At 47.2% G+C, this 21,984-nt stretch overlaps 1 protein-coding gene across 1 annotated transcript in view; it reads right to left on the bottom strand.

The window, feature by feature from the left end:
• Nucleotides 1-17,180, bottom strand: part of Kcnq3 (potassium voltage-gated channel subfamily Q member 3) — a 260,088-nt gene extending 242,908 nt beyond the window's left edge. Inside the window, exon 1 of the mRNA XM_069991421.1 lies at nucleotides 16,686-17,180. Coding sequence (XP_069847522.1) covers nucleotides 16,686-17,068 — 383 coding nt within the window. The 5' untranslated portion in view covers nucleotides 17,069-17,180. The remainder of the gene's footprint in view (nucleotides 1-16,685) is intronic.
• Between the last annotated feature and the right edge of the window lie 4,804 nt (nucleotides 17,181-21,984).

A 21,984-nucleotide genomic window follows, 5' to 3' on the forward strand; every position in this document is an offset into this window, starting at 1 on the left:
CAAGGCCAGCCTAGGCCAAACATTCGTGAGACTCGTCATAACCATGGGCTTCTTCTGTTGTCCTTCCCCTGTTATTCCAGTGCATGGATGGCTGAGATTGGAATAATAATTGTAAAAAAAACATTTCGTGAGACCCTCATTCTCATCAGAAAAGGCAGAGCAAAGCGTCAACTGCCTGTCATCCCAGCAGGAAGTAAAATGGGAAGTAAAGCAGCAAGTAAAATAGTTCCAATTGACCTAAGGGGGGAAAAAAAAGACCCTACCTGAAAAATAAAGGAGCAGAAAGGATCAGACACATGGCTCAGCAGTATAGCAAAATGCAAAGCCCTGCGCTTAAACCTTCAGGCTGCCAAGAAAGAAAAAGGGAGTTGAGGGAGGTGAGGAAGAAAGAGAGGGAGGGAAAGGGAGAGGAGGAAGGAGAAAGAAAGAAAGAAAGAAAAGTGTTCCTACCTCCAAATCCCTATTGTTAGTTATTTCTCTCTTCGCATGGTGTTCATCATAGATAAAGTTCTAGAAGCCATGATGATGATGACGATGATGATGATGATGATGATGATGATGATAAAAATTCTTTCTCCTGATTTCTTCTTCTTCCCCCTTCACCTCCTCCTCCTCCTTCCTCTCCCAGTGTTTTTGGATGTGAGTTCCTTACATCAACTTACAGCATTGTCATATTCACCCCTTGAATTGTATTCTACTATTATCTCCATTATGTAAACAAGGAAACTGAAATCCAGAGACATGAAGTAACCTGCCTGTGGTCACACAGCTGGAGTGCAAGAACAGACCACAGCCGCACCAAGACTGTGCAGCTGAAACATGTGCCACATTTATGCTCACATCCTCCCTTCCCCCTTCAGACAGCAATGCCCCAGCTCAGACACAAGGAATGCTAGGCCAAGGGAGGTCTGAGTGCCCAGATTCTTGGATGAGTGCGAGTCTCCTCCATTTACAACATCAGCTTTCCTCTGCTATAATTTTCAATAGAAGCAACAAGGTCCCAGCTTAATTTGTTTCATGCAGTGACACTAATTAATGTTCCCAACACCAGTACTTGGGGAATGAAGGTGTGTGTGTGTGTGTGTGTGTGTGTGTGTGTGTGTGTGTGTGTGTGTGTGTGTGTGTGTGTGTGTGTGTGTGTGTGTGTGTGTGCGCATGTGCTAATTCTGGGGCTTGAACCCAGTGGGCCCCTCCCCCCCCCCCCCGCTTCCTTTTTCATTCAAAGCTGGTACTCTACCACTTGGGCCACAGCTCCATTTTCAGCTTTTGGCTGGTTAACTACAGATAAGAGTCTCACAGACTTTTCTGCCTGAACTGGCTTTACATTGCAATCCTCAGATCTCAGCCTCTTCAGTAGTTAGGATTACAGGCTTGCACAATCAGTGTCTGGCTTCAATTGCATAAAGCCTGGGGTATATGTCTTATCACAGTTGGAAGCTGAGATTGCATCATCGGGCAGGAGTCCGGGATACCCAAAATCCCGCTGAGATTCTGACGCTCTGAACAAACAGAGACCTGATCGCTCTCCTTTCACATGCTGGAGCTGGACCCTGTACATAACATAACATCACCCAACCCTGGCCTTCACAGGTAATCCACTCAACTATGTTTTCATTCACTACCATGAATCTGAGGATGAACATCGGGCCATAGGGGCCTCTATGGCCTAGGTCTCTTCCTAGTTGTATTATATCAGCAACTGCACAGAGACAAACGAATCAGAAGCAAGGATAGCCAGAGGAGATAATCATCTTTGACAAAAGTAATCAGTTTTGCTTGAGATCTGCAGAATTGAAAACACAAATACCTTCAGAGACGAGGTGATTAAGATGAAATGCACATCATCCGGTCCCAAACCTCACTCATGCATGTGATCACCCACATCCTGCAGGATCCTCTCCGACATCAGCTCCTCTACAAGATGGGCCTTTAGGAAGACAGTCCACCATCCTCTGATCAGTTGTCTCACTGCTTAATCTAAGTTCTTTCTCCATCAGTGCCTTGCCTCTCAGACTGTTTTCTGGAGAGCAATGAGCAGAAAAATTTCCTGCCCAATGGGGAACAGCTCCATCCATCCCATTTATTGCTCCTCTGAAGATAAATGCTAAGAAGTATCTAATCACCTAACTTGTCATCAAAGAAGGAAATGTGCAAAGACTGGCCCAAGGTCACAAAGCAATTCTACTTAAGAAAGCCCTTCTGCTCCAGCTCCATCATCTGTCAGCCTCTCACCATCCAGCTACCCTACCCTCCCGCACCTACACAGAGCCTGGGCTGCAGCCACCGGGCTAGGGTTACTCTTTAACTGCCTCTCTGCCACCAACTCCTATCCTGATCTTCACTCTTCAATCTATCTCCACCTCCCAAGTGCTGCCTCCTCTGGGACACTTGCACAGCTGTCTCTCAGAACCAATCCAAAGTCCATGCAGAGTTTCATTTTTCAGCCCCTATGTCTGTCTGTCTGTCCTTGTATGAGACCTGGTCATTCCCATTCCCATTAACTGTGGCATGACCAATGCTTCACTGCCCCTCTGCTGTCCTGTGGCCTCTGGATTCTTCTGGAATGGGGGTTCTATCATCACAGCCGCCCATGACGATAGGAGGCTCAGGAAAGTGCAGCAGCTTGCTGGCGCTGGCATGGGTGGCGTCACCTCTGGGGCCAGAGCAGCACTGTAGCTGTGATGACTCCTCCCCCCATGTCTATCCCCACCAGCCTGCAGCCGACCTTCCAGCAATCACGACGAGGTGAGGCCTCCGGCCCCCTGGATCAGGCTCATTCACAGATCACCCTCGGCCCAGCATGGCCTCCCTCTGGTGCAGGATGAATCAAATGAAGCTCAGCTCCACAATGAGAAGTCTATGAAGGTTTCCCAACTCTCTCCCTCCTGTCCTCCCCATAACCAATGACAGTTCATTAGTCACAGTAGCCTCTAGGAGACAAAGAAGAAACTTCTGGTTGTCTCTTCCTAGCTCAACAGAAATGCTCTACTTAGACATTAAAATAGGCGAGTCTCATGAGGGCACTCAAAGGTCAAGAAACCATTCTGCATCCATCAAGTAATCAGGGTCGAAAGGCAGAGAGTGGATAACTCCAAAGCCCTCATGGAGAGGGATGGGCCCTATAGCCCATCCAGTCTGCTGGATTTCACAGCAGACACATAGCCACTGATCCACACTCCTCCATCTTTCTCCTCCTACCAAAACCCAGTTCTGACTTAGAATGGGCTGGAGTCAGAGTTCTAAGTCAATCAGGGTAGATTTCATGGATGTAACCAAGGTAGAGGGACTAGGGGACACAGATTTGGTCAAGGGTGCATACAGGAAAGCTCACTGATTCTTACTAATCTGGTCATAATAAGTGTGGTTCTAGTGGACTCAGCTGATGGCACACCAGTATACACTGGTGAGCATCACCTCTCAGGGAAACCATATTTCATGGATATCATTTTGTAACAGGGAAGGGCAGTGGAGAGATCGGGGCTGGCTTTGCAACTAAGTGGGCCTCAGTCTTAGATCTACCACTCTGTAAATGAGGGACACCTGTTCAGTAGGTTGGAGGACTTATATGTCGGCCTATTTCAGCTCACAACTAATTTATTTTAGCCATTCCAGGATCTGAACTCAAGCCTTTCTTGATCCAAGATTCCAGCATGGCTTTTTGCTAGAGGTAAGTTTTGGAAAGATTTTTTTTTAATCTATGTGAGTCTTGAACCATAAGCCTCTGGATCTCAGCTCCCTGAGTAGCTAGGATTGCATGAGCCACCAATGCACTGCGAAAAGTTATCTTTTCATATACCATCCTATCTCTATTCTTCGGGAGGAATCACTATGCTACCCACATGATTCTTTTCCTGCTGTGGGCAGAGAAACTAGTACAAAACTTGGAATTCTCCTTCACAAGAGATTTATCTGTCTTTCTCTTCCTATTTATCCACTCAACCATTTATTTGTGTCAGTGTGGACTAGGGAACATTTAGTTTATACTATGATCATACTCCAAACACTACTTTATCTTATTCCACAAACTGAGCCAGTTTTGGCCACTGGGAGTTCTTTCAGCTGGCTCTTGTGTCCCTTTGGCATCCCAACAATGTGGATTTTTTTAAGCATTCCTTTACATTCTGGCACTACAAGATGCCTTGGTCTCATATATTTCCTGTCTGTGTCTTAGAACAAGTCCTTCCTTCAAGATTCATATCTTCTGCACAAAGGCATCAGAATCCATGCCCTGCTCAGTATGTTCACACAGCCTCCTTAATCTCCTAGGCTCTCTCGGCTGACACTGCCAGGAAATGTTATCCCAGCCCACACATGCATACCGAGTTTGAATGGTTTTATACTAACCATTCATTTACAGGAAGCTTAACAGTGGTTTATATGCCTATATGCAAATCCAGCCAATTACTACATGGACATTCTAGACACCTTTCTTCATTGTAAACTCGGGCTCCAACAGTGGATAACCTAGCCTGGCCACCACCATGTTCTCTTAACTGTTCACTTCCAGTCACCACATGGCCTGTGTCAGGATTTCCAACCTCATTCTCACCGGAAGCCCTTTCGTCCATGGGAGTACAGTGTCCACCTGCCCTTCCTCCCACCTTCAGCCAGACTCCTCTCTGGCAATCACTCTGGATGCCCTTCCTCTCCCATTCCTCCTCCTTTCATTTACTTGTAATTCTGATGGATTCCTTTGTCACCACATAAACTCCCTTCTGGCCTCTGGATGCTGTACCTTTCACTGTGCCACACAGTTTAGTGTGGATGTATAACCATTTGTCCATTTACCTATTGAAAGAAATCTTAGTTGAATCACGATTGGAGATTATGAATAGAGCTACTATAAAAGTTCACAGAAGGATTTTGGTGTGGAGATACCGTTTTTGATCATTTGAGTGCATACTCAGGGTACTATGGTAACACCATGTTTAGCTTTGTCACAATCTGTCTTTCAGGGTAGTTATTCCCACCAATCATGACTTAAGAGTTCCTAATGCTCCATCTCATTGTTAACATTTGCCGCTGTTCTTGTTGGATTTCAGCCACACTAATTCTAGTAGATCATTTCATTAGGGAACTTACAGTTCTGAGCATCAAGTCTTTCATATGCCCATTGAACAAAATACTTCTTTAGCAAAATACTCTTCTTAGATCTTTTCTGTATTTTTTTTTGTCAGTCGTGGGACTTGAACTCTGGACCTGGGCTCTGTCCCTCAGCGATTCAGCTCAAGGCTAGTGCTCTATCACTTGAGCCACAGTGCCCCTTCTAGCTTTTTCTACTTTTTTTTTTTTTACTCTGCATAGTAGTTTTATTTTTTTTTCACATTTTATTTTATTTTTTTATTGTGAGAATACCGTACAGAGGAGTTACAATTACATGGGCAAGATAACAAGTATATTTCTTATCAAGCATTTTTGCCTCCTCTTTGTTTCCCCTTCCCATCCCTTCCCATACTACCCCTCCACCACCACCACCAAAGTTGTAAAGTTCATTTTCGACATAACGACTTGTACATCTCATTGTTGCAATGGGTCCACCTGTATCCCTAGTTAAACAATTTGTTTTTGCCTTTCCCTTTCACAAATTATACCAACATCAAATACAGTGAAAGCAGGGGTTATACCGTGGGGGAGGGACATACAAAGCAACATAGAAATCATCTTATAAATACGTTAGAAACAATTGCATGAAAATAAAAAAAATTGAATACTTATCTTGGGGTTCATTCCCCTAACATCAACTTATCTGACCTTTTCTGCTTGACTCAGACATATACTAGTTATTGCTTTTTCTACTTATGTGGTGCTGAGGAATCGAACCCAGGGCCTCATGAATGTGAGGCAAGCACTCTAACCACCTTCTCAGCCCATCTTTTGTGTATTTTTAATGGAGCTGTTTTCCTCACTATTGAATTTTGAGAGCTGTTTGCATGTTTAATATATGTCAATTTCAGATATTTTGCAAATACTTTTCTTCCCCAGCCAGTGCATTCTTTTTTTAACTCTCTTGACAATGTCTTTTACCCATTATATTTCATAGCTCCTCTTCTGCTGATAAGAAAAATGGGGGATTGAAGTGACTTTTTGATACTATCACTTTAGTTTTGACTAAAGCTATCAACTGTAAACTGTAAAAAATCCTCTAGCTATTGTGTGACCTTGGAAATATATTGAAAACCACTGAATTATTAACTTTAAAATGGTGGGTTTTTATGACATGTAATTATATTTCAATCATACATCAGTTTGCAAAATGAAAACCAGCAGCCCCCAAGTGATTGTGTTGAAGGAGAGTTCAGAATTGCTGAACACAGAACCATCACAACACTGAAAATATTTGAGCCCTAGACACAACAGGTCAACAAAAACTAGAAATGAAAACTATTACTATTACTATTATTATTATCTGAATATTGAAGATCTTTCTCCCTTCCTCTTTTTCTACACTCCTGTGTGCACACATATACATGAATATGTGCTTGGTTAACTCACAATTTTAGTATTCAGAGAAACAAACAAAAGAACCCACTAAGAACATTTTTCCAAATATTCACCCTCTGAAATAGTTGTTTAGAAAGATAAAAAATTGGTCCACATGACTGAAATTAATTTGGTAGTTTTCAAAAAGTTAGTTTGAAGTTCACACTAAAGCTACCAGTACATCTATATTCACTGCAGCATAGCTAAGCTATGGAACCAACCCAGATATTCCTCAGTAGATGAATGGATCAAGAAAACGTGGGGAAGTGGCCCTGTAGCTCAAGTGGTAGAGCGCTCGCCTTGAGCTGAAGAGCTGAGGGACAGCGCCCAGGCCCAGAGTTCAAGCCCCACGACCGACAAAAAAAAAAAAAAAGAAAGAAAGAAAACGTGGTGTATATACACAATGGAATTCCATCAAAAAGAATGACATTGCCCCATTCATAAGGAAATAGAGGGTCTAGAAAAAATTATATTAAGCTAAGTAAGCCAAACCCAAAGAAAAGTAGGTTCCATGGTTTCCCTCATTTGTAGTAATTATAATGTGCCTATAAATCTACAAGTAAATATAATGGATAGTAAAAGACAAAAAAATATACTTTACCATGATAAATTACACAGTGAGAACAAAGGAGGCTATTCCTAGGAGAGGATCACAAGGCTCAATAGCTATTATGATCATATAAAATGATGCTATTGAAATGAACTACAAGAAAGGAAAACAAGAGGGGTTTTTTGTTATTTTGCATTTTGGTTTTGATTTTTGCTTTTTATCTTTTGTCGCTGTTTTTGATTTCTGTACCTTTTGTTCTATATGCAAGTTTATCTGTTTGGGGGAGAATAAGGGGGAGGTCAGAAACAGTGGGACAAATGCAGCAGATACTCACTGGATGCTATGTTGGAAATGAACTATACAATTTGGGGGGGGGACTAGGAGAAGATGAGGGAAGGGGTGACACTGTTCCAAAAGAAATGTACTCATTACCTGACTTATGTAATGTAATCCCTCTGAATATCACCTTACAATAAAAATTAATTAATTAAAAATAAACTAGTCAGTGTGGCTACTCAGCAAACTCATTTTTGATATTTATTGAGCTGTTATTATGTGCCAGGCTCTGAGCTGAACAGCACCCGGTTCCTGTGGAGGATTAGAGGTAACACTGGGGAAATATATCAAAGAAAGAAGAAATTATTTTTTAAAAAATCATTTTGAATAAGAAAATGTAATCCAAGAGCACATAAGAAAATCCTAGAGGAAAAAAAAAGAGCCAATAAATGAAATGAATAAGGCTGTTGTACTGGTTGAGCTCAAATTTGTCCCACAGTCCTGACAGCCAAAGTAAAAAGAGAAACATGCTATATAATTCATTTTGTAGGAGATGATAAAATAATTCATTCAGGAAAGAAATGTATGTTATTCACTCAAGTTCAGCTAAAACCTTCTAGATACATCTTCGCCTTCTATGTGAGTAATCAGGCTGTAGAGTGAGTGTGTTTAAAAGTCAATATAATTATATAAACCTAGTCCTGGGCCACCTAGAGCTTGTGGCCTAGGCAAATGCTATCCTCAGCAGCATCATTTTCTTTAACAGACCAAGCCAGGCAGTAGAATCTTCTCTTTATATACCTCTTCTTCCTTCTCAATATAAATTCCTTCCTTACCCATAACGGTGCATAAGAATCCCAAATATTCTAACAAAACTTTATCCCTCTTTTTATTTAGGGGCAACATCTTAGGACAAGAAGACATGGTAGGAGTTCAACACTGACCCAATGAAATCATTCCTATCAAAATCGGAAAAGAATGGGAAGTGATGGCTGCTTATCAGATATCCCCCCTAAACCCAAACCAGGCTTCGGACTTCATTAGCCCATCACTCTCACCCTTGTTATGTGGACAAGGTGAGCTCAGTATGCAGGTGAGCTTACACATTTGGGAGGTACGGGGTTTACTGAAGGTTACACAGCTAAAACATGATTCAGGGAGGATTCCAAGCCAGTCTTTATCTATACCCACACCTGCTTCTGTCTTTGCATCTGCAAACTCTATGGAGCTGGCACAGTTGCCATTTATGCCTTAAACTCTGGACTGTGGCTATTGCATGCTTGCATGCATAAAACACATAACCAAAAGCCAAGTCTTCACTCTCTTTAAGTGGCTCAACCCAGAGTTCACTAGCTCTAGGTTTCTCTATCAGTTCTTATCCCTGCATCAAGTCCAGCCCCTTTCCTTTGGTCAGAAAAAGTTAGTCCTTTGTTTATAACCATACAACATAGCCATGGTCGAGTGAACATTAGAAAGTCGAGGAAGAAGAAGATGCTAAGAGGCTGCCCATATCACAACATCCATAGCTTTAGGCTGATGGAAACCTTCCCTGACCCATTCAAACAAGTTTACCAGTTCTAAATGAGCTTAGTACACATATGTATTATATATTTATCTCCTCTACCATGAGATCCATAGGACAGAATCAGACTTATCCAAGCCTGGATTTCCACTACTCCTTTTTTAAGTCTCCTGTCTACTAGACATGCATTCATTGCTGAGTGGTCATCCACATATCTCATGAGGAATATATCAAACCCAAAATATAAAATTCCTTCACAGCTAAATAAGGTGTTGAAGTCATGGCGCCAGATAGGAATTCAAGAAGAAAGCTCAACGTTTCCTTTAGCATGCCAGAATTGTGAAGTGGACTGTTAATTACTTCCCTGCAAACAAAAACTTAGACATGGGGCAGAAGTCACAGTAGAGTTCACAGCCAAGATCCTGCTATCTTTTCAACAAAAGATGTGTAAAAACAATCAGAATCTCTATTTCAATCTTGCTTTGAAAATGCTCAAGTTTCTCACATTATAAATTAGGAAGCTGATTTGGGCTTTGAAAGTATCACCAAGTATCACAATGCCACTCAGAGTCACAGTGCCAGCAAGCCTGGGTATCTGTGCCCTTATTTGCTGAACCTACTACAGTCTCAACAGGGACACAGTTTCTTACCCCAAAGGGCAGGACAGACAGTGGCTGAGTATCCAGGTACTTTTGAGAACTCAACAATTCAGTAAAATAGTAAGAGCTTCAAAGATTTGCTGTCATGGGATAACCAGATATTGTGCCCACGTATTTGCAGATACTTTGAATTCCAGTTTTTTTCCCCAAATGATGAATTTATATTTTGAAAAATCAATGGAAGTAAAAATCAGTGGGTGCAATCTTTAGGTCTCAAGACTTCCTTTAAGAATCATAAATGAGTTAGAGGTGTGGCTCAAGTGGTAGCAAGTCTGCCTGAGTTCAAACCCCAGTACTGCCAAAACAGAAAACAGATGCAGGTGTGGACCTTGAGTTGGAAGGCTTTCTATACTTAAGAAGCACAGCAGGTGTAGCAGTGGGCAACTTACCACCCCTCGGAGCACACTTCTAGCTCTAATAGCAGGTGGCTTTGTATAAACCCCATAGATATCTGGCACACTGTTCTGTGTAAAAGATTCCCTTGCTCCTGGGTGCACAGAAGCCACCACCAGTGGTGAAGTTGATGGATCATCCTGGGCTCTTGCACACCATCTATCAGAATTCCCAGCAAGACTGAGCCCCTGGGGAACCTGTTCATGCTCTTGCATAATTCAGTCTAACTTCTTCCTTTCTATCCTATTCCCCCACTTTCCTCAATGTTATTATTTTTCTCCACTTACTCTCTGGAAATCACTTTCCAAAGTGTATGTTCAGGGTAGGAATGGTGCTACCTCCGAGGATGCCAAGTTGATTCTTGGAAGATGGGATCAAGTAGAACAGAACATGCCTGACTCTGTAAGTATCAAGCCCTAGAACATGTACACTTTGTATAGACAGACATTGAACTATCAGTATGAAAAGTTAACGTGTAGGGAAGCTGAGAGCAGACACAATGGAGCAACACGGTGTTGAATGAGCCACCCGCACAGTGCTTTGACTCCGGTGAGGTTCTGGGAACACAAGCCAGGCACAGGTCAGCACTTAGCCACTCCTAAGTCCTATCACCACCGCCTCCCTGGATCCTGGCAGCAAGTTGGAGATAGGAGATTTGGGGTCCACTGCTCAGATAATGAAACTGAGGCTATTGAGCACAAAAAACAACTTATTGAAGAAAAGTTCAACAGAAGACTTTCCTAATAGCTGAACTAGCATTCTCTAGGCTCTCAGCCACACCCAAGAGAACCATCTATCACCCTCAACAAACCCCACCTACAAATATTATGGATGACTGATAAAGAAGGAACAGAAGATGGTGATGCTCCAGAGGTGACTTTAGGTCGACCCAAGTTATCGTAACATGAACATTCTGGGGCACTCAGTGGAGATCAGAGACTAATTTAGAGGACTGGACTGGGAGTGGAAAGAGAAAAGATCCCAGATCTAGAATTCCAGCAGGAAGAAAAATCTTTCTTGGCAAAAGGCCACCCATCAAGAATCCTTGTACTGACACCCAATCAGTGGGCTTGCAGCTACCTCATTCCTTCATTTCCAAAAGACCTATAAGAATCAAGAAGACAGTGTGGGCTCAAATGGTATCATCTGCCGCTTAATGGACTATGTGGGGGCGAATTGCCTTTCTGAAAAAAACCTAGTAACAATTGTAAATCCAGAGGTAAGAGCCTTGGGGAACACTGAGACACACAGGGGTTAATGGACAAGCAGCGGAGGTAGCTTTGTTGGAGGACTGACTCCTAAGTCCTTCCCTGTCAACAGTGTGTCAGCTTAACTACTCTGAGCCTCAGTTTCCTCCTCTATGCAGTCCCTTCCAAGTGTTTCTCTCCTGCCAGACCCCAAACTCCACATCCTCGTTTAAGTAGGTATCAGCTGGTTAGTTCAGATACTTGCTGAGTATTAAAATCTACCTGTTTCATTTTTCTAGACCAACATCACCAGAAAGAAAAGCATCCATAGCTGATAGGAGTTGAATGGAGCAAAGCAGAACTAGCAAAGCAGGAAGGAGCAAGGGAGAAAGTGATGCACGGTTTGGTAGCACTAAGTGGGCCAGAAGGCCAGGCTATATGTTGTGTTCTTCTAGTAGAGTATTTCCAAGTGTTATTGGTTAAGATCTCACCTCGGACACTGGAGAGGATATCCTGATGATCCCAGCTCTGCCATACAGTAGTTCCAACAGCACAAGACAATCACTTAGCGTCCCAGAGCCTCAGCTTTGTTTGTGAGAAGCTCTGTTCACCCTCCCAGACACTGCTGGTCACTTGATGGGGTCCCATCTCTTTTCCTTACCTGTGGAGTGACAGCCCCAGCACAGGACGTCCCTGTTGCCTAGAGATCTGATACACTGGGGCTGTGCATGCCAACCTTAGCTGCTCCCTCATTCTATTTGAGTGACTTGAAAACTGCAAAGTCGAGAGCAAGGAGATAGGCAGGGAAATCAGAAAATGCAGACAAAAGCAAAATGATATTATTACGACATGGGGTCTCATGACATGTACAAAAAGGTGGTTGATTAAGATGGGAGCAGCTGGGCACCAGTGGCTCACCCCTGTAATCCTAGCTACACAGGAGGCTGAGATCTGAGGATCACGGTTCAAAGCCAGCCAGGGCAGGAAAGTCCATGAGACTCTTATCTTCAATAAACCACCAGAAAACTGGAAGTGGTGCTGTAGTTCAAGTGGTAGAGCACTTGCCTTGAGCTGAAGAGCTGAGAGACAGCAACCAGGCCCAGAGTTCAAGTCCCACACCGACACACACACACACACACACACACACACACACACACGCATACACACACACAAAAGATGGGAGGCAAGCTGGGTACTGGGTACTAATGGCTCATATCAATAAGCTTAGCTACTCAGGAGGCTGACAGCTGAGAACCATGGTTCAAAGCCAGCCAGATCAGGAAAGTCCATTAGACTCTTCTCATCAAACCAGCAAGAAGCTAGTGGAGCTGTGGCTCAAGCAGTAGAGTGCCAGCCTTGGGTGGAAAGACCAGACAAGGGCGTGATACCCTAAGTTCAAGGCTCCGTACTGTCAATAAAAAGGTAAATTAAACTATTAAATTAAAAAGATTGGAAGTAAAAGAGAGAAATTACTTACCGAGGGCCTATAAGCACAAATCTAGGTGCTTGTATCCACCTTGTATGGCTTGTAAAACTCCCAGCCAGTCCCTCCAGCTGAAACTCTCAGCCAGTCCCTCCAGCTGCCAAGACAGCGTCTGGATCCTTGGGTTTCTCCACCCAATCTTGCCTGCCACCTGTCCCTGGAGCCAGCCCACCTTAGGAAGCAATCAGTGGGTATTTTTCAAGATCATTTCCCTCAGTTTGTCAAGAGGCAAATGAGTGATCCTATCCAGCTGGCTGCTAAAAGACTGGCCAGGGCAACAGGATGTCTGCATAGTGCCAAGCCAGCAACAGTGCCAAGATGAATCCAGCACCTCCCTGTGAACAGGCTAAGCAGGGGGAGTTCTCTGATTCCCTCAGGACAGCCACTGTACCAGGTGGGTAGCAGGGGGACTTTAAAGAGACCCTGATTCAGAATTCCTGAGGATCTGGGTTGATTGCATTCCTATCCACTATTTATGCCTAGAAAATGTTCATGGAGAGGGCAGTATTTTATCACCCCCAAGTTCCAGGTCATCACAACTTAGCTCTACAAAGTCACAGCAACCCAAGGCCAGATGTGAACTGCAAGTTCAGCACACCTTCTGTAACAGCAGAGCACCTTGCAGCCAGAGGATGAAAATGTGGAGCTGTCATCAACCTCCCCAGAGGTAAAGCAAGCACTCCTACCTTTTCTGACTCCCACAATCCAAGATTCCCTAGGACTCTGGCTCCTAATTAAAATCCTGCAATGCTGACTCGGCCTGCTTACTGCTGCAGGTGTTGCGATCATGGTAGGAGCTCTTACAGCAAAGTCTTGATTAACCAGAATCCTGAGAGAATTCGTTATGCCTCCACACAGCAAATGCTTACTTAGTACCTACCATGGGCTCTGGAGTCTCCCAGGGATTGAGAATGCTAAAATTGAACTACACCCCCCCCCCCCCCCCGCAAACCACGCAGGGCTCAATGGTGCACACAGGCAAACACATTGATCCACAAAGGAATGTGTAAACTTGTAAAACTGGGGGTGGGGGCGGAGGGGTGTCTCACTGAGGAAAGGAAATTCCAGTCCAGCCTTGGGGAGGCGAGGAAAGGCTTCCTGGAGGTAATGACACCCGAGTTAGGCCAAGGTGAAGGTACAAGGATGGACTTCTAAGGCCAGGAGCAGGGTGGAGGTTTGATTGATTTCCACCTTTCCTGTATTCTATCTTTAGAGAAGAGAAGAAAAAAAAATCTCATCTCTGGGTCTGGTTCATGTTAAAAGAAAGAAAAAAAGCATGCTCTAGTCTGTGTGACAATGGCCAGCTGAAGCACAGGCCCTCTCCTGCCACTAGCCACAGCCCAGAACAGGTTCACACAAGCTTCAAAGTCTGAATTTCAATGTCTCGAAAACTCCTGAATCACCAATGAAGGTTCAGCTATGTCTCACTGCCCGGGCTCCCTCCTGAGCCGCAGGAAGGAAGGATATGGGTTGCACTCACTTACCAAGCATACCTGAGCACTAGCAGTTCAAACACAGCTCACAAGATTTCTTGTACATCCTGAGTTAATCAGAATCTACAGTCCCATCCTCTCACCCACATTTTCCTAACACTGCTGTTCCCTGTGTTCCACCAGAATCTTCTGTGATCCCCCAAATTCCCATTTCCCATCACTTGACAAGGATATGCTAGAAAGGTAGAGGTATGACCACAGGGTCTTTCCCCAAGGGGAAAGGAGTGCTTAGCAATGCCCAGCCCAGTACCCGGTCTCTCACATCTTGCCTGAGAGTCGGACTAGGGATGGGGGCTCAACAACAAAGCTCAACCATTCCATTAAATGTGGGACCTAGGACTAGACATGGTGGTGCATTCCTGTAATCCCAGCTACCCAGGAGGCAGAGGTAGGGGCATCATAGTCTCAGGCCAGGTAAAAAATGGGTGACCCCATTTTTAAATAACCAAAGTAAAAAAGGGTGAAGAGTACGGTTCAAGTGTTAGAGCACCTTCCTATCAAGAGCAAGGCCCTGAATTCAAATCTCAGTACAGAAAAACAGGAAGAGAGGAGAGTTCCAAAGCATTAATTATGTGATCTTTGATGTTTTCTACCTTCACTCATAAAATGAAAATGGTAATTTTCATGAGAGAGAATCAAGCATGAGTGTTAAGTAAAATTTACATACATGCTTGTGCCTGACTGGGTGGCTAGCCTTCCTTTCCACAGGCTCAAACACTCCTGGAAACTGAGCTACAGGTTTCTGCCTTCTGAGATTGCTTCCAAGTGAAGAAATGATTAAACAGAAGGATGACACTGAGACTCTGCCAACCCTAGGCCCTGGCTGCCCCATCTTCAAACAAGACACAGCGCAGCTGCAAGTGCTGGCTAAGAAAAGCAGGAGGAAGGAACCCCATAGCTGCAGCGGAACCCCAGGTTTGAAAGGCAGCAAGTAAACACCGGACAACTGTGCAAAAAGAATGCCAGTGTGTGTATCTGAGTTCATCCAGATCATCGGTTGTGCCAGTTCTCCCTGCCCCCGCATTCCACCATTCACTTGGCTTCTGTTTCATTAAACGCAATGCTGGAGACAGAGATAAATGTAATATTTTAAGTCCTGCTTTGCCTTCAAAATAGAGCAAATGAGAGTAACCATTGCTAAGACATCTCCCAACACCGGCAAAGACACATACACACCGACGCCAAACGCTTGACAGCCCCAAATCCACATTCAGGACAGGATGCCCCCCCTTTTGCCCCCCTCTTGCTGGCCCCTTAGTTTCCAGGGAGGCACCCTCTCCAAGCTTTGGTCACCCCTGAAGAAACCTGTTGCAATATGTATGTAAGGTTTTGCGTGGACGCCCCCACCTGGTGGTCAAATCAGGAAAAGCACTTCTAACCAGGAAGGCTGGGAGATAATAGTTGGACCAAGTCCTAGGTCTAGGGAGCCCTTCCCATCTTATCAGTCAATGGGTCAAAGGGAGAAGGAAAATCCACTGCTAGGCCTAAGGAAGGATGGCTTCAAGGTCACCGCCAACTTCCTACCCAAACCCTGGCAGCCCTTCAGCTTCCTCAAAACCAGCCATCACATGGCTTAACCAAGGCTAGACAGCTGGCAGCTGGCAGCGCCCTCCAGCCCTGGCGTGTGCCCCCAGGAGCCAGGATTCTAGTTAGGGGTAAGGAACCTGGCCAGCATCCTCTTCCTCTCCCCAAAGGCGGGAGGATTTTTTCATCCCAACTCTCCGGTGCTGGGGGAGTTCCGTGCTCCAGCTGGCCACGTTGACCTGCAGACTAGGGGAGGTCTGGGGCAGCAAACCTTCTCCAGACTGACCTCTCATCTCTATGGGGATGGGGCGGTAGTGTGTGTGTGTGTTGGGGGGGGGGGGAAGATCAGACCCTACATCACGGGGATGCTTCAGACAAAATAATCCCCAACCCTCCCTGCCTCCTGGCAGTGTTAACCCCCAACCTCAGCCCCAGGCTTGGAAATCCCGCCCCATCGCCAAATCAGTTGCCCTAAATGCCCCAGAGTCGCGCATTTGGGCCGGTCCAAGCCTTCCTCCTGCCCCCTTCCCCCCACACTGCCCGCATCCCAGCAACACCAGGTTCTTCCTGGCAACGAGAAGGAGGGGTACACTTCGTGTAACACACACACACACACACACACACACACACACACACACACACACACGCAGCAGGGCGGTGAGCAGTGCGCCACTCCCCTCCCCAACTCCGGGGCTTGTACATCATCCAAACTCAGGGCTGATCCCCAGAGAAATGATCCCCCCCCCACACACACACACCCAGCGGTGGATCAGGACTCTAAGTAGATCCTGTCTCGTCCCGCTCAACCCCCTACATTAATTAAAAACAAAAATGACACTTTTTTTTTCTAAGCTTGCATATCAACACCCCGGAAGGTGCTATTGAACGCGCACCCGCGCGCACCCACGCCAGTCCGCTCTCCGAATTCGCTGGGGAGCCGCGCGTGGCTCTCCCCAGCCTCGGTTTCCAAGATCTTGGGAACGACTTGCACACGCACAGACACACACGACAGAGGAACACGCGCTGAGCCGCCGCCCCCCCCCAAACAAAACCACCCAGACTTCCTGGGAAGCGGGGAGCCCTCGGCCCGGGGGCGCCCCGAGCGGCGGGGTACTCACACCAGCGCGTGGTAGAGCAGCGCCCAGCCCCGCGGCCTCTCCAGGGCGTCGTAGATCAAAGTTTGGATGCGCCGGTACTTGGCGTTGTTCCTCTTGACCGGGCGGCTCAGGGGGGTCTTGGCCAGGAGGCCGATGCCCTGCGGGGTCCTCCGCAGCCCCTCTTCGCGGCCACCGCCCTCCAGCAGCAGGGTCCCGTCTTTGTCAGCTCCGGCCCCCAGCGCCAAGGTGACTTGCTCCACGTCGCCCGGCGCCAACCCCACTTTGCGCTCCTCGTCGCCCGCGGCCGCCGAGTCCCCTCCGGCTGGGTTAGCGGCCCCGCCGCCTCCGCCGCCCCCGCCGCCGCCGCCGCCGGCCCCCGCCGCCCTGCGCGCCTTGAGCCCCATCTGCCTCGCCCCCACCGGCCGCTTCGCCTTCTCCGCGGCTGCCCGGGGAAGAACCGGCGCTCGGGCTGCGTGGATGAGGCAGTGGCGGCGGCTGCAAGCCCGGGAACTCCAATGCCATGATCCGCGCGCCCCTCCCCACCCACCCCACCCCACCCCCCCAAAAGCAGGCAAAGGCGGGCCTCCCGGGGGCCAGGGGGGAGGCCGGGGGAGGGGGGGTCAGAGGTCACATCCCGAGCCGATCCGCCGCGCGGGACCCCGAGGGGGCGCGGGCAGAGGACTGCGGGGAGCCCGGCGAGGGCGCGCGAGCCTGGCGCGGCGAAGCTAGGGCGCGCGGCGGCGGGAGCCCGGCACTGGGGCTCCGGGGCGGCGGCGGCGGCGGCGGCACCCGGCCCGGCGAGCCCGAGACAGCATCGCAGTTTATTTACCAGCCCGGTGCCAGCCGCCCTCCCACCCGCTCTCCCGCCCGACACACGCGCCGCCGCCGCCGCCCCCTCCCTCCTCCGCGCTCCCGCCCGCGCCAGCCCGGGTCGCGCAGCGGCAGCGGCAGCAGAAGCGGCAGTGAGCGGGCTGAGCGCGCGCCGCCAATCTCCCTCCCTCCCTCCCTCGTCGGGGTGGAGCCCCATTGTCCCGCCCCGTCTTGGCAGGAGGCCCCTGCCGCGCCCCGCCGCCCCCTCAGCGTCTCCAGCCCTGCGCGCCCCCCCTCCGGGGGAGGGGGCGGAATAGGGAGCCCCAAAACCCTGCCCCGCCGCGGGCAGCACCTGTGCGCTTGGACCCTGGCACCTGACTCCCCAAGCTCCCGTGGACATTGGGGCTTCCCCAGAGCAGGGTGTGGAGGGGAGAGGAAAAAGGGTGGGGGGGGGTGGCGCATAGGGACTTCAGGTCTGCATTGGTCCTGTGGTTGTAGTTTGGGAGTGACTCCCTACCCCCTCCCTCTGCTTCTGTGGCCAAGTGCACTGTGAGCCCAACTGCAGGGCAGCTTCTCAGTTGGGGAGCCGGCTGCAGACCCCAGTGGGGCCCCAGTTGCTTGCATGGCTCCAGACAGTGTGCTGCAGAGGAGGCATTCTGTTCTCTCTGGCTGGATTCTGCACCTTCTAGGAAACCCCAAACCCACCCACACGAGTGAGCTTGTCTGGCTACAGTGCACCGCTCTCCAGGGTGCAGGTATCCGCACTTAGAATGAGGTCTAGTGAGAGGTGAAAGCCTTCAGAAGAATAAAAGCAAGCTTGTTCAGAATAATTCCCAATGCAGAACGGAAGCAGGAGTCTGGGCTTCCAGGATGAGTGGACAGAGCTGCCTTGCATGGGCTGGGCCTAGAAGGCCCCATGGAAGTGAAACCCGGGTGGCAAGCCCAGGCAATGATGCTCAGAGCCAGGGCCAGGAGAAGCCTGGCTTGAGCTTATGGAGAGCCAAGGAAGCCAGAGCCATCCTCAGGCAACAGCCTGGCTTGGTCAGCTCGTAGCAGAGGGCAGACCCTTGGTTTAATCCATCAAGGCCAAGGGTAGAGAAGTCCTGCGTTCCTGTTGCCCTAGTGAACCCGTGTCTCCTTTACTTCCTGCTCACTCCTCTCCCAGTCGTTGACTGAGATGGAGCGAGGGGCCGCCAGCATTGCCAAGGATCCAACCTAGTGAAGAGGGCTCAGAGGGATGCTGGAGTAAGCCCAGGGGAACAAAAGAGAAGGGCTGGGGAGGAGAGAGAAAAGCACAGAGTGAGAGGGGCCGGCCTGTGTGGAGACTGCAGAAGTCTCTGGATCAAGGAGGAAGGAGTTTTCCAGGAGGAAGTATATCATTAAATCATGTTTAAAAGTGTGTTATTGCAACAGTGATAAATCGCTTGTTGCAAGAGAATAGTATGGCCAGAAGCTGACTCCAGGGTGAGAACTTAATATAAAACAGGAAGAGCAGGCGGCCACACTCAGTAAGGAAGGCTGCTGGGGGTGGGGGGTGGGGGTGCGCTTGTGAGGGTATGTGGAACAGCCCAGGGAAGAAGATGCTCCCTGCCCTTGTTCGAAAGTGGATTAAGGGTCCACAGGAGGGTGAAGAGTAATAACCACAGACAGCACAAATTCTGGAAAGGAGAAAATGCCCAAGGAAAAGGTCTGGGCTGGACTAGGAAAGCTCCAGGTCTTGGGAGCTGAGCATAGCAGGGCTACTCCTGGCAGCCGCTTAGCTCTGCCACCCTCACACCACAAACACATTGCAAAGGTTTGGATAGGGGCTGCATCCCCTCTGGTCCTCACTGTGAGGTATGAGAGTTGGGGGATTGGATCGGCCCATGGTATTTAGAGGGTGGACCTTTGGGAGGCCATTAAGACTAGAACCCCATCAGAGCAGAGCCCCAAAGATAAAGATGGAAACCTTGTAGCCTGATGAAGAAGAGGGACAGCAATCACAATGCACACATGTGCCCTAGAGTAATACCCCGTGGCTCTTCAGGACTATGCCACGGGAAGATTATTACCAGGTTAAGGACCTTGTCTTTCAACTAAACCCATGAGCCACACAAACCTCCTTTCTTTATAAGTTAACAGCCTCCAGTATTCCATGATAGGAAGGGGAAACGGACTCACGCCCACACTGCAATTCTTATCCTTGTCTAATTCCAGCCACTTACAAAAGTTTCCTTTTACCCTCAATCCCTTCTGCTTTTATTTACTGGTATTTATGACTACTTAAATTATTATACTTATATTTACTTTACTTATTTTCTATTTTCTTGCTAAGCAAAGTCAAAGACTAAGTATGGTATACCGAAGCCTAGATGCGTGCCTGCCCTTTTAGGCTCTTCGGCTCTTGTCTTACCAGTATTGTGATTTGAACTCAGGACCTCACACTAGTTCCACTTCCATACTTGACTAAGGCGCTACCATTTCACCCACATCTCCAGCCTGGCTTTTCAGTGGTTATTTTGGAGATGAAATCTCATGGATCTTTCTGGCTGGACTGACTTTGAATCATGAGCCTCTAGGATTACAAGCATGAGCCATAGGCTCTAAGCTTCTAGTAAACTCTAAATACAGCATAAATAAATGATGGATACTTTAAAGAGGAATGTCAAGCTCCTAGCACAATACCTAACATGTAATTACATGTTCAACATGCTGCTTACCAAACTGAGGATGCCGGCTGTTTTTGCTTACTGTTGTAAAAGTCTTTATTCTTAGTTCTTAGTACTCCTTGTAACTTAAGAAGCATAGTAATAAAAAAGAAACATTTTGACAGTGCTTAAAATAATGTCTCACTAGATAAACATACAAAGTGAATCTAGGACTATAGAAAGAAGATGTAAGAATTTATTACTGAGCACTTCATCAAAAGTTCAGACTTGCTAAAATGACAGTTTGGACCCTCGGGTTCAAACTCAAAGCCACAGACTGTCCCTGTATTGATGTGCTAAGATAAAATGCAGGGACTATTTTCATGCCTCTCAAAAATGATGAGGCAAACTCAATATCAGATCCATAACACTGATCCAATTAAATCCAATGATAGAGGAACTGCCAGGTAGTTGAGTCTGGAAAATTGATATATTTCAATGGGTTTATAATCCAATGGATGTTTTGAAATACCACAAAAGGCACGTTTTCAAGTATGATTCAGTCTGTGACTAAAGCTCTCCCTACCACTCAGATTCCTACCTAAACTTAATCACATGTCTTGTGTCTCCTTGGAAGGAATCTTCTTTTGGCCTAAAGTTCTGAGTCTCAAGTGCCCTCTAGACATGCCAGCAGGACAGTCAAAGACAGAATACCCGCAAGGACTGCATTGCAAACAGGACAGACAGTCTATCTGCCTTTGAATCGCAACACAATGTGTGACACCAAATCCCCAAACACTTGCTAGTCCCCCAATTTGCAAGTGGCTGCCTTGCTCCATAGCTTTGTTTTTGCTAATCTGTTTTCTGTTGCTATTACTAACTACTTAAGACTGCATTCTTTGCAAAGAAAAGAGGTATATTTGGTCACAAAGAGGGTTTACCTATTGATTTATTCCCTGGCACAGGTTCTCGGCTGGTTCACATCATGATAACAGAGCCACAAGGACAGGCAAGGAAGGGTTTCTCATATTAGGACAAACCAACTCTTCCTTCCTCTTCCCCTGCTGGGAATGAATACGAGGCAAAAGGACAACCTTGCATGTGTCACTCAGCAAAGGACAGCTTAGGGGTGGCATTTAGATAGCTTGCACGCTGTGACTTTGGGTTTCTTGCCCATGAACAATTAGCCTGTTTCATACCCAGTGCAAAGGAGAGATGGCATGGCAGATGGGAAGACAGAGTGGGCGGGGCCTGTCTTGCTGTTTCACAGCAACCCTCTGGGGAAAACCCACCAGGGTTCCATAGGCGTGGCTCCAGTGGTCTGGTGACCTTCCAGTGGGCCCTACCTGTTAAAGCTTCCACCACCTCTTTAACATCACCACGCTGGGACCATGCTTCCCACACAGGAACCAAACTGTGCTATTTCTTCTTGTCCAAGTCTTAGCCTCAGTGTACAGATGAGACTCACAGATGAACTCTTTCTCCCTTGCTGTGGAGACACTTTCTAGAAATAAGCAATGAGACAGACAGAAGGGACTTGTGTGAGCTTCAGTTTCTACCTCTACAGGTGCTACTTACTTTCTAGGACCTTCATGAGAAGAGGGTGCTCTGGTGATGGTTGCTATGACTACATTCAAATAAGCAGGACAGAGGCTCTGGTTCACAAGCACTTGTAATGGTGGTCTTGGCTTCCCCTTTGCCCTGTTCCCAAAGTACAATACATTATTGATTCAGATTTTGTTTTTGAGGTTTTGTGGTTTGAGCTCAGAGCTTTGTACTTACTAGGCAGGTGCTCTAGTCACTAAGTCCTGTTTCCAGCCCTTCTCTGCATTGGTTATTTTGAGATACAGTCTTGCTTTTCTGATCATGTCTGACCTTTATCC

The sequence above is a fragment of the Dipodomys merriami genome, unplaced genomic scaffold (assembly GCF_024711535.1).
Source record: "Dipodomys merriami isolate MVZ:Mamm:240054 unplaced genomic scaffold, mDipMer1.0.p SCAF_4, whole genome shotgun sequence".
NCBI lineage: Eukaryota > Metazoa > Chordata > Mammalia > Rodentia > Heteromyidae > Dipodomys > Dipodomys merriami.